Source organism: Girardinichthys multiradiatus, chromosome 24 (genome assembly GCF_021462225.1).
Source record: "Girardinichthys multiradiatus isolate DD_20200921_A chromosome 24, DD_fGirMul_XY1, whole genome shotgun sequence".
Taxonomy (NCBI): domain Eukaryota; kingdom Metazoa; phylum Chordata; class Actinopteri; order Cyprinodontiformes; family Goodeidae; genus Girardinichthys; species Girardinichthys multiradiatus.
Genome location: NC_061816.1, coordinates 861,295 through 873,019, shown reverse-complemented (window position 1 = coordinate 873,019; position 11,725 = coordinate 861,295). Strand labels below are relative to the sequence as shown.

Here is an 11,725-nt window from a genome sequence, read left to right as displayed (position 1 = left end):
AATAGATGGATAAAAGAGAGCTGGGGCCAAAAGACAAAGATGGCTCCTGTCCACGAACTCTGCTAAACAGAGGCTGCCTGGAAACTCTGGCTTTTTGTCTCTAATGGACCCGAAAGTAGAAAGTTCTGACTGTATGACTCTGAGACCATTTAGAAACTTCCCCATGGACTGATGCGGGTCATGTTGGACTCATCATTGATCTGGAAGACATTTATAATATAAACGTGTGTGTGTGTGTATATATATGGTCACACACACACTACCAGTCAAAGGTTTCAGATACACTTAAAGGGTCTCTTTCTCTTCATGACTTTTTACAGTGTAGATTCTCACCAGAAGCAACAAACCTGTGAATGAACACATGAAATTATTTAATAAATAAAAAACATTTTTTCATTTTAGATTCTTCCCTTTGCTCTGATGACTGCTTTGCTCCTTTAACGTTCTTCCATGATCTTCATGAGGTGGTCGCCTGGAATGGTTCTCCAAAGAACTTCCCAGAGGTTCTTTGAGAGAAGGTCAAAGGTCATCACAGCAAAAGGAATCTGAAATATGAAACAATATTTTGTTTGCTACATAATTTACATCATTTGTGTTCATTCAAAGTTTTGAAGCCTTCCGTGAGAATCTACATTTAATGAAAATGGTCATAAACATAAAGAAAACCAGTAAATGAGAAAGACGTGACTGGGATTTATTTAAGAATTTCCATATATTCGATCTTCATGTTCTTATAGACTGTTGGTCTGTAAGAACATGAAGATCTCATTCAAAGCTTCTTTAAGTTGTGTTCTGTGTCGAAACAACACTGGTTCACCCTTTAACTTCCTGAATGATTAATAGGTCAAAGTTAAATACCTCAGAAAACCTGCACGTCCTGTACCACGAAGGAATGAGAAGCAAGAACTGTTGATGCAGACCACTTTAGGTGGAGAGAACAACAGTCCAGGAACCGTTCAGCGGTGGGAGTCGGTTCAACTAAAGTCTGGAGAACTTTTGAAATAACTACTCCTGATGAAGTACAACGTTAATACTCCAGATCTCCACAGACAGCCTCCAGAGTTGAGTCCAAACTAGAATATTCAGACGGAGCTGAAGAGCAGAACATGCCAACCTGAAGGACGTTAAGGCAGTCACAGAGGCTCCTGGTGGGAGTTGACGTGGTTTTCCGTGGTTACCAGACATAAACTATAGTTACTGCGTGGAGGTCCAATGAAGAAAGGTCCGAACTGTCTGCAGGTTACCGCTGTCGTAAGATCCATTGGCTCAGTCACACAGCCATCAGCAGTCTCCATGGAGAAGAAACAGGTTCATGATTCGCTTGACAATAGCTGCTAGAATGGAGAAGAAACCCAGACGGGTCTAAAATGGGTCAGAAAAAAGGGGTCACACAACAGTATAAAATGATGACTGAGATGTTTAGGACAGAGAGGTCTGAACATCTTTACAGTGGACTCCTTGTTATATCACTGTCTTCTGCAGTGATATAACAGCATCCTGGAGGTCTTGGTGGACAGTTTTTATATAGAGTCAAACTGATGGTTCATCTCTAGAAACAGTAGATGGTCCTGTGGAGATATCTGGAGCTTCATCTTTGATGGTTTGCTAGTTTTATGAAAATGTTCCTTTTAAAAAAGGTCCAAGTCCTGAGCTGTTCATTGGATGAGAACTCTGAGACGGTCCTCTGTCTTTAAACATCAATGAGGTCCAGCTCAGGTCATCAGAAGCTGTTTGCTTTGGATGAAGATGTGCATCAGGTGCCTGAGGACCTGTTTGTTTGTTCCAGATCATGTTGAACTCCCTCCATAAGTACGAGCCCCAGCTGCACATCGTCTGCGTGGGCTCCTGTCATCGTCTGGTCTCCAACGTTTCCTTCAGAGAAACCCAGTTTATCGCTGTGACCGCCTACCAGAATGAGGAGGTACGCTGACACCACGCCGCTCTTCCTCATCGTTCCTCCTCCTCCTCATCGCTGCTCCTCCTCATCGCTGCTCTTCCTCATTACTGCTCCTCCTCATCGCTGCTCCTCCTCATCGCTCCTCTTCCTCATCGCTCCTCCTCCTCCTCATCGCTGCTCCTCCTCATTGCTCCTCTTCCTCATTGCTGCTCCTCCTCATCGCTGCTCCTCCTCATCGCTCCTCTTCCTCATCGCTGCTTCTCCTCATCGCTGCTCCTCCTCATCGCTGCTTCTCCTCATCGCTGCTCCTCCTCATCGCTCCTCTTCCTCATTGCTGCTCCTCCTCATCGCTCCTCTTTCTCATCGCTGCTTCTCCTCATCGCTGCTTCTCCTCATCGCTCCTCTTCCTCATTGCTGCTCCTCCTCATTGCTGCTCCTCCTCATTGCTCCTCTTCCTCAATGCTGCTCCTCCTCATCGCTCCTCCTCCTCCTCATCGCTGCTTCTCCTCATCGCTGCTCCTCCTCATCGCTCCTCTTTCTCATCGCTGCTTCTCCTCATCGCTGCTTCTCCTCATCGCTCCTCTTCCTCATTACTGCTCCTCCTCATCGCTCCTCTTCCTCATCGCTCCTCCTCCTCCTCATCGCTGCTCCTCCTCATTGCTCCTCTTCCTCATTGCTGCTCCTCCTCATCGCTGCTCCTCCTCATCGCTCCTCTTCCTCATCGCTGCTTCTCCTCATCGCTGCTCCTCCTCATCGCTGCTTCTCCTCATCGCTGCTCCTCCTCATCGCTCCTCTTCCTCATTGCTGCTCCTCCTCATCGCTCCTCTTTCTCATCGCTGCTTCTCCTCATCGCTGCTTCTCCTCATCGCTCCTCTTCCTCATTGCTGCTCCTCCTCATTGCTCCTCTTCCTCAATGCTGCTCCTCCTCATCGCTCCTCCTCCTCCTCATCGCTGCTTCTCCTCATCGCTGCTCCTCCTCATCGCTCCTCTTTCTCATCGCTGCTTCTCCTCATCGCTGCTTCTCCTCATCGCTCCTCTTCCCCATTGCTGCTCCTCCTCATTGCTCCTCTTCCTCAATGCTGCTCCTCCTCATCACTCCTCTTCGTCATTGCTGCTCCTCCTCATCGCTGCTCCTCCTCATCGCTCCTCTTTCTCATTGCTGCTTCTCCTCATCGCTGCTTCTCCTCATCGCTGCTCCTCCTCATCGCTCCTCTGTCTCTTTGCTGCTCCCTCCTCCTCATTGCTCCTCTTCCTCATCGCTGCTCCTCCTCATCGCTCCTCTTCCCCATTGCTCCTCCTTCTCATCCCTGCTGCTCTTCCTCATTGCTGTTCCTCCTCATTGCTGTTCCTCCTCATCGCTCCTCTTCTTCATTGCTGCTCCCTCCTCCTCATCGCTCGTCTTCCTCATTGCTCCTCCTCCTCATCGCTCCTCTTCCTCATTGCTGCTCCTCCTCATTGCTCCTCTTCCTCATCGCTGCTCCTCATCGCTCCTCTTTCTCATCGCTGCTTCTCCTCATCGCTGCTTCTCCTCATCGCTGCTCCTCCTCATCGCTCCTCTTCCTCATCGCTCCTCTGTCTCTTTGCTGCTCCCTCCTCCTCATCGCTCCTCTTTCTCATCGCTGCTTCTCCTCATCGCTGCTCCTCCTCATCGCTCCTCTTCCTCATCGCTCCTCCTCCTCATCGCTACTCTTCCTCATCGCTCCTCCTCCAAATCGCTACTCTTCCTCATCGCTCCTCCTCCAAATCGCTACTCTTCCTCATCGCTCCTCCTCCTCATCGCTCCTCTTCCTCATCGCTCCTCCTCCTCATCGCTACTCTTCCTCATCGCTCCTCCTCCTCATCGCTACTCTTCCTCATCGCTACTCTTCCTCATCGCTCCTCCTCCTCATCGCTCCTCTTCCTCATCGCTCCTCCTCCTCATCGCTCCTCTTCCTCATCACTGCTCCTCCTCATCGCTCCTCTTCCTCATCGCTCCTCCTCCTCATCGCTCCTCTTCCTCATCGCTCCTCCTCCTCATCGCTCCTCTTCCTCATCGCTCCTCTTCCTCATCGCTCCTCCTCCTCATCGCTCCTCTTCCTCATCGCTGCTCCTCCTCATCGCTCCTCTTCCTCATCGCTCCTCCTCCTCATTGCTCCTCTTCCTCATCGCTCCTCTTCCTCATCGCTGCTCCTGCTCATCGCTCCTCTTCCTCATCGCTCCTCCTCCTCATGTCATCTCCTAGATGATTGTGGTTCATTCGCAGCCAGACTCTTTCTGGGGCAGGACCACCAGTAACTCCAGGTTCTCCTGTAGAAACCAGCTGAGGTTCTGAGGCATCGGTGCTGCTTCTAACGGGTTTAATGATGAATGTTTCTGCTCAGATCACGGCTCTGAAGATCAAATACAACCCGTTTGCTAAAGCTTTCCTGGACGCCAAGGAGAGGTGAGAAGATCCAGCAGTAAAGTTCATCAAAGATTCAGAAACATTGAATAAAACATCAGAGGGACTGAAGTCATTCAACAAGCTGCTTCATTTCTACGAGATTAACTGGTAGATTTATGGTTTTATTCATAATGGATACAAGAACGTTTCTAATAAATACAAAGAAACCTAAAAATATTTGAAATATTAAATAATCTGAAGATCTGAACATTTTGTCTAAATTTAGTCTGAAAATATCTGAAGAATGAGGCGGAAAAATGATTGAAGATTAGGACTAATTTGGTTCAAAATCCATACAGGACATAAATGCTAAAGATTTATTTAGAGTATAAATAGAAAACTAAATAAGATGTGTAATATGTTTGGAGTCAAAGTGTTAATTGGACCGGCGCTGTGCTGCGGGTCACTCTGTAGTAAATAACAAACGACTGCTAAACCCGCTCAGTGTTTCTCACCTGCTTATCAGAGCACACAGGTGATTAGAGCCTCATCATCATCTTCATCATCGCCACGGTGACAAGTGACACATATAACTGATGTCTGACTCGTCCTCCTCAGGAACCCTGCAGGACGGGTTCTACAGGACGCCTCGGAGAGCCGCGTCGGGATCCAGCCCTGTGAGTCACGTTGAGGTTATGAGATGACTGGTGAACGGAGATGATCCTGATCATTTATCATCCTGGAAGATGTCTGAGAATGAGATGATCAGCTAATTATATGAAGCCCAAACCAGGAATATTACAGACGAATGTTAGAGGACCTGGGAAATGATGTAATACATGTACATTAAATTATTTTTAATCCCATGTGGAAACATTTGAACCACGTGTGGCTCTTATTTCTTTCTTAGCTTTCTGTGTTTTTATATGTTTTAATTAGCAAAATATCTATAAACACAGAAATATTAAAACAGAAGGAAATGCTGTTAATTTGGTTTTATTTCTGTTTGAGATGTTATGGAAACCTGCCTTTGTTTTTATACAACTAAACAGTGACGTTTTCTTACAGCATTCATTATATATATATTATATATTATGACTTAAGATAATATAATTAACAGTGTTAGTTTTTAGGGACTCCAGATAGATAACATGCTCTGACATATTCAGCCATGTTGATTATTAGATATCTTCCTCCTGTAAACATGATGAACAGGCAGCTGAGTCCATTAGGATGCCTGTGGTGTCAAACCATGAGAGAACTTGGACTATTGGAACAGATGTTCTGGTCTCACAGCTCCAGGTTTGACTGAATAATTCAACCAGCAGATCCGTTTGGACCTTAAAGCTGATGTCTCTGTGTCTCAGATTGGCCGCTGTGCTCAGCAGGAGGGGGCGGAGCTTTCCCCTACACCAGCAGCCTGCCGCTGGCGTCCCACCACCACCATCACCATGGTTACAAACCCCCTGGTTACCCGGGGAGACACACACCTTACCCCACGCCCTACCTACCGCACCGCCCACATTCCTCAGGTGACTTAACATCAAATTATTATCATTTTGAATTTCTTTAATTACTTTCAATTAAAGTTAGAAAGTTTTGTTTTTCAATTTTATAAATACTTTAAAATCTGATTTTTCTCAAAATATTACCCATCCAAAAAACAGTAATTTATATTAAAATAATTTGTGCACCAGGAATTCAAAGATACATTTTACATCATTTTGATATATTTTTAGCAAATAATCTGTTGAGATCTCCTGAAAATCTAATTTATCAGATTTAATAAACTAATGCTGAGAAATGGTTGTTTCATCTTGGGGGAAATTATATCTGTTTTTTAAGTACTTACAGTTTGTTTTAGAACATTTTACAGAATAAAACTGGGCATGTCTGGGTGTGGAACCAGTTCCTGTGTGGAACCATGTGGAAACATGTTTTTTTGGGGTGTGGAACCATATGAAAATATGTTTGATATTATATGGAACCATGTAAAAACATGTTATTTTATGTGGAACCATGTGGAAACATGTTTTTTTGGGGTATTGTTCTTCTGTGGAACCTTGTGAAAACATCAGTTCCTGTGTGGAACCATATGAAAACATGTTGTTTTTATGTGGAACCATGTGGAAACATGTTTTTTGGGGTATTGTTCTTCTGTGGAACCTTGTGAAAACATCAGTTCCTGTGTGGACCATATGAAAACATGTTTTTTTTATGTGGAAACATGTTTTTGAGTGTGGAACCATGTGAAAACATGTTATTTTTATGTGGAACCATGTGGAAACATGTTTCTTGGGGTATTGTTCCTCTGTGGAACCTTGTGAAAACATGTTATTTTTATGTGGAAACATATTTCTGAGTGTGGAACCATGTGGAAACATGTTTTTTGGGGTGTGAAACCATATGAAAATATGTTTGATTTTATATGGAACCATGTGAAAACATGTTATTTTTATGTGGAACCATGTGGAAAGATGTTTTTGGGTGTGGAACCATGTGGAAATATGTTTCTTGGGGTATTGTTCCTCTGTGGAACCATGTGAAAATGTCAGTTCCTGTGTAGTACCATGTTTCTTGGGGTGTGAACCATATGAAAATATGTTTGATTTTATATGGAACCATGTGAAAACATGTTATTTTTATGTGGAACCATGTGGAAATGTGTTTTTGGGTGTGGAACCATGTGGAAATATGTTTCTTGGGGTATTGTTCCTCTGTGTAACCTTGTGAAAACATCAGTTCCTGTGTGGAACCATATGAAAACATGTTTTTTTTATGTGGAAACATGTTTTTGAGTGTGGAACCATGTGAAAACATGTTATTTTTATGTGGAACCATGTGGAAACATGTTTTTTGGGGTATTGTTCCTCTGTGGAACCTTGTGAAAACATCAGTTCCTGTGTGGAACCATATGAAAACATGTTATTTTTATGTGGAAACATGTTTTTGAGTGTGGAACCATATGATAACATGTTGTTTTTATGTGGAAACATGTTTTTGAGTGTGGAACCATGTGAAAACATGTTATGTTTATGTGGAACCATGTGGAAACATGTGTTTGGGTGTGGAACCATTTGGAAATATGTTTCTTGGGGTATTGTTCCTCTGTGGAACCTTGTGAAAATGTCAGTTCCTGTGTGGAACCATGTGGAAACATGTTTCTTGGGGTGTGGAACCATATAAAAATATGTTTGATTTTATATGGAACCATGTGAAAACATGTTATTTTTATGTGGAACCATGTGGAAACATGTGTTTGGGTGTGGAACCATTTGGAAATATGTTTCTTGGGGTATTGTTCCTCTGTGGAACCTTGTGAAAATGTCAGTTCCTGTGTGGAACCATGTGGAAACATGTTTCTTGGGGTGTGGAACCATATAAAAATATGTTTGATTTTATATGGAACCATGTGAAAACATGTTATTTTTATGTGGAACCATGTGGAAACATGTGTTTGGGTGTGGAACCATTTGGAAATATGTTTCTTGGGGTATTGTTCCTCTGTGGAACCTTGTGAAAATGTCAGTTCCTGTGTGGAACCATGTTTCTTGGGGTGTGGAACCATATAAAAATATGTTTGATTTTATATGGAACCATGTGAAAACATGTTTTTTTTATGTGGAACCATGTGGAAACATGTGTTTGGGTGTGGAACCATGTGGAAAATTTTTTTGGGGTGTGGAACCATATAAAAATATGTTTGATTTTATATGGAACCATGTGAAAACATGTTATTTTTTATGTGGAACCATGTGAAAACATGTTTTTGGGTGTGGAACCTTGTGGAAATATGTTTCTTAGGGTATTGTTCCTCTGTGGAACCATGTGAAAACATCAGTTCCTGTGTGGAACCATGTTTCTTGGGGTGTGGAACCATATGAAAATATGTTTGATTTTATATGGAACCATGTGAAAACATGTTATTTTTATGTGGAACCATGTGGAAACATGTTTTTGGGTGTGGAACCATTTGGAAATATGTTTCTTGGGGTATTGTTCCTCTGTGGAACCATGTGAAAATGTCAGTTCCTGTGTGGAACTATGTGGGAACACCAGTTCCTGTGTGGAACCTTGTGAAAACATCAGTTCCTCTGTGGAACCATGTGAAAACATCAGTTCCTGTGTGGAACCATGTTTCTTGGGGTGTGGAACCATATGAAAATATGTTTGATTTTATATGGAACCATGTGAAAACATGTTATTTTTTATTTGGAACCATGTGTAAATATGTTTCTTGGGGTATTGTTTCTCTGTGGAACCATGTGAAAACGTCAGTTCCTGTGTGGAACCATGTTTCTTGGGGTGTGGAACCATATGAAAATATGTTTGATTTTATATGGAACCATGTGAAAACATGTTATTTTTATGTGGAACCATGTGGAAACATGTTTTTGGGTGTGGAACCATTTGGAAATATGTTTCTTGGGGTATTGTTCCTCTGTGGAACCTTGTGAAAATGTCAGTTCCTGTGTGGAACCATGTGGAAACATGTTTCTTGGGGTGTGGAACCATATAAAAATATGTTTGATTTTATATGGAACCATGTGAAAACATGTTTTTTTTATGTGGAACAATGTGGAAACATGTTTTTGGGTGTGGAACCATGTGGAACCATGTTTTTTGGGGTGTGGAACCATATAAAAATATGTTTGATTTTATATGGAACCATGTGAAAACATGTTATTTTTTATTTGGAACCATGTGGAAATATGTTTCTTGGGGTATTGTTTCTCTGTGGAACCATGTGAATATGTCAGTTCCTGTGTGGAACCATGTTTCTTGGGGTGTGGAACCATTTTGAAATATGTTTCTTGGGGTATTGTTCCTCTGTGGAACCATGTGAAAATGTCAGTTCCTGTTTGGAACCATGTAGAAACATGTTTCTTGGGGTGTGAAACCATATGAAAATATGTTTTATTTTATATGGAACCATGTGAAAACATGTTATTTTATGTGGAACCATGTGGAAACATGTTTTTGGGTGTGGAACCATTTGGAAATATGTTTCTTGGGGTATTGTTCTTCTGTGGAACCATGTGAAAATGTCAGTTCCTGTGTGGAACCATGTGGAAAGTTTTTTTTGGGGTGTGGAACCATATGAAAATATGTTTGATTTTATATGGAACCATGTGAAAACATGTTATTTTTTATTTGGAACCATGTGAAAATATGTTTCTTGGGGTATTGTTTCTCTGTGGAACCATGTGAAAACGTCAGTTCCTGTGTGGAACCATGTTTCTTGGGGTGTGGAACCATATAAAAATATGTTTGATTTTATATGGAACCATGTGAAAACATGTTTTTTTTATGTGGAACCATGTGGAAACATGTGTTTGGGTGTGGAACCATGTGGAAAATTTTTTTGGGGTGTGGAACCATATAAAAATATGTTTGATTTTATATGGAACCATGTGAAAACATGTTATTTTTTATTTGGAACCATGTGGAAATATGTTTCTTGGGGTATTGTTTCTCTGTGGAACCATGTGAAAATGTCAGTTCCTGTGTGGAACCATGTTTCTTGGGGTGTGGAACCATATGAAAATATGTTTGATTTTATATGGAACCATGTGGAAACATGTTATTTTTATGTGGAACCATGTGAAAACATGTTTTTGGGTGTGGAACCTTGTGGAAATATGTTTCTTAGGGTATTGTTCCTCTGTGGAACCATGTGAAAACATCAGTTCCTGTGTGGAACCATGTTTCTTGGGGTGTGGAACCATATGAAAATATGTTTGATTTTATATGGAACCATGTGAAAACATGTTATTTTTATGTGGAACCATGTGGAAACATGTTTTTGGGTGTGGAACCATTTGGAAATATGTTTCTTGGGGTATTGTTCCTCTGTGGAACCATGTGAAAATGTCAGTTCCTGTGTGGAACTATGTGGGAACACCAGTTCCTGTGTGGAACCTTGTGAAAACATCAGTTCCTCTGTGGAACCATGTGAAAACATCAGTTCCTGTGTGGAACCATGTTTCTTGGGGTGTGGAACCATATGAAAATATGTTTGATTTTATATGGAACCATGTGAAAACATGTTATTTTTATGTGGAACCATGTGGAAACATGTTTTTGGGTGTGGAACCATTTTGAAATATGTTTCTTGGGGTATTGTTCCTCTGTGGAACCATGTGAAAATGTCAGTTCCTGTTTGGAACCATGTAGAAACATGTTTCTTGGGGTGTGAAACCATATGAAAATATGTTTTATTTTATATGGAACCATGTGAAAACATGTTATTTTATGTGGAACCATGTGGAAACATGTTTTTGGGTGTGGAACCATTTGGAAATATGTTTCTTGGGGTATTGTTCTTCTGTGGAACCATGTGAAAATGTCAGTTCCTGTGTGGAACCATGTGGAAAGTTTTTTTTTGGGGTGTGGAACCATATGAAAATATGTTTGATTTTATATGGAACCATGTGAAAACATGTTATTTTTTATTTGGAACCATGTGAAAATATGTTTCTTGGGGTATTGTTTCTCTGTGGAACCATGTGAAAACGTCAGTTCCTGTGTGGAACCATGTTTCTTGGGGTGTGGAACCATATGAAAATATGTTTGATTTTATATGGAACCATGTGAAAACATGTTATTTTTATGTGGAACCATGTGGAAACATGTTTTTGGGTGTGGAACCATTTGGAAATATGTTTCTTGGGGTATTGTTCCTCTGTGGAACCTTGTGAAAATGTCAGTTCCTGTGTGGAACCATGTGGAAACATGTTTTTTGGGGTGTGGAACCATATAAAAATATGTTTGATTTTATATGGAACCATGTGAAAACATGTTTTTTTTATGTGGAACCATGTGGAAACATGTTTTTGGGTGTGGAACCATGTGGAACCATGTTTTTTGGGGTGTGGAACCATATAAAAATATGTTTGATTTTATATGGAACCATGTGAAAACATGTTTTTTTTATGTGAAACCATGTGGAAACATGTTTTTGGGTGTGGAACCATGTGGAACCATGTTTTTTGGGGTGTGGAACCATATGAAATATGTTTGATTTTATATGGAACCATGTGAAAACATGTTATTTTTTATGTGGAACCATGTGGAAATATGTTTCTTGGGGTATTGTTCCTCTGTGGAACCATGTGAAAATGTCAGTTCCTGTGTGGAACCATGTTTCTTGGGGTGTGGAACCATATGAAAATATGTTTGATTTATATGGAACCATGTGAAAACATGTTATTTTTATGTGGAAACATGTTTTTGGGTGTGGAACCATTTGGAAACATGTTTCTTGAGGTATTGTTCCTCTGTGGAACCTTGTGAAAACGTCAGTTCCTGTGTGGAACCATGTGGAAACATGTTTCTTGGGGTGTGGAACCATATGAAAATATGTTAGATTTTATATGGAACCATGTGAAAACATGTTATTTTATGTGGAACCATGTGGAAACATGTTTTTTGGGGTATTGTTCCTCTGTGGAACCTTGTGAAAA

General features: G+C 41.4%; 2 protein-coding genes across 3 annotated transcripts in view; both read left to right on the top strand.

Annotated features, from left to right (window-relative positions):
• Positions 1–11,725, top strand: part of LOC124861402 (NLR family CARD domain-containing protein 3-like) — a 373,247-nt gene that overhangs the window by 74,615 nt on the left and 286,907 nt on the right. The gene's annotated exons all lie outside the window — the stretch shown is intronic.
• tbx19 (T-box transcription factor 19) overlaps positions 1–11,725 on the top strand; it is a 36,503-nt gene that overhangs the window by 11,006 nt on the left and 13,772 nt on the right. Inside the window, exons 5-8 of the mRNA XM_047355264.1 lie at positions 1,787–1,921; positions 4,258–4,319; positions 4,878–4,936; positions 5,627–5,791. Coding sequence (XP_047211220.1) covers positions 1,787–1,921; positions 4,258–4,319; positions 4,878–4,936; positions 5,627–5,791 — 421 coding nt within the window. The remainder of the gene's footprint in view (positions 1–1,786; positions 1,922–4,257; positions 4,320–4,877; positions 4,937–5,626; positions 5,792–11,725) is intronic.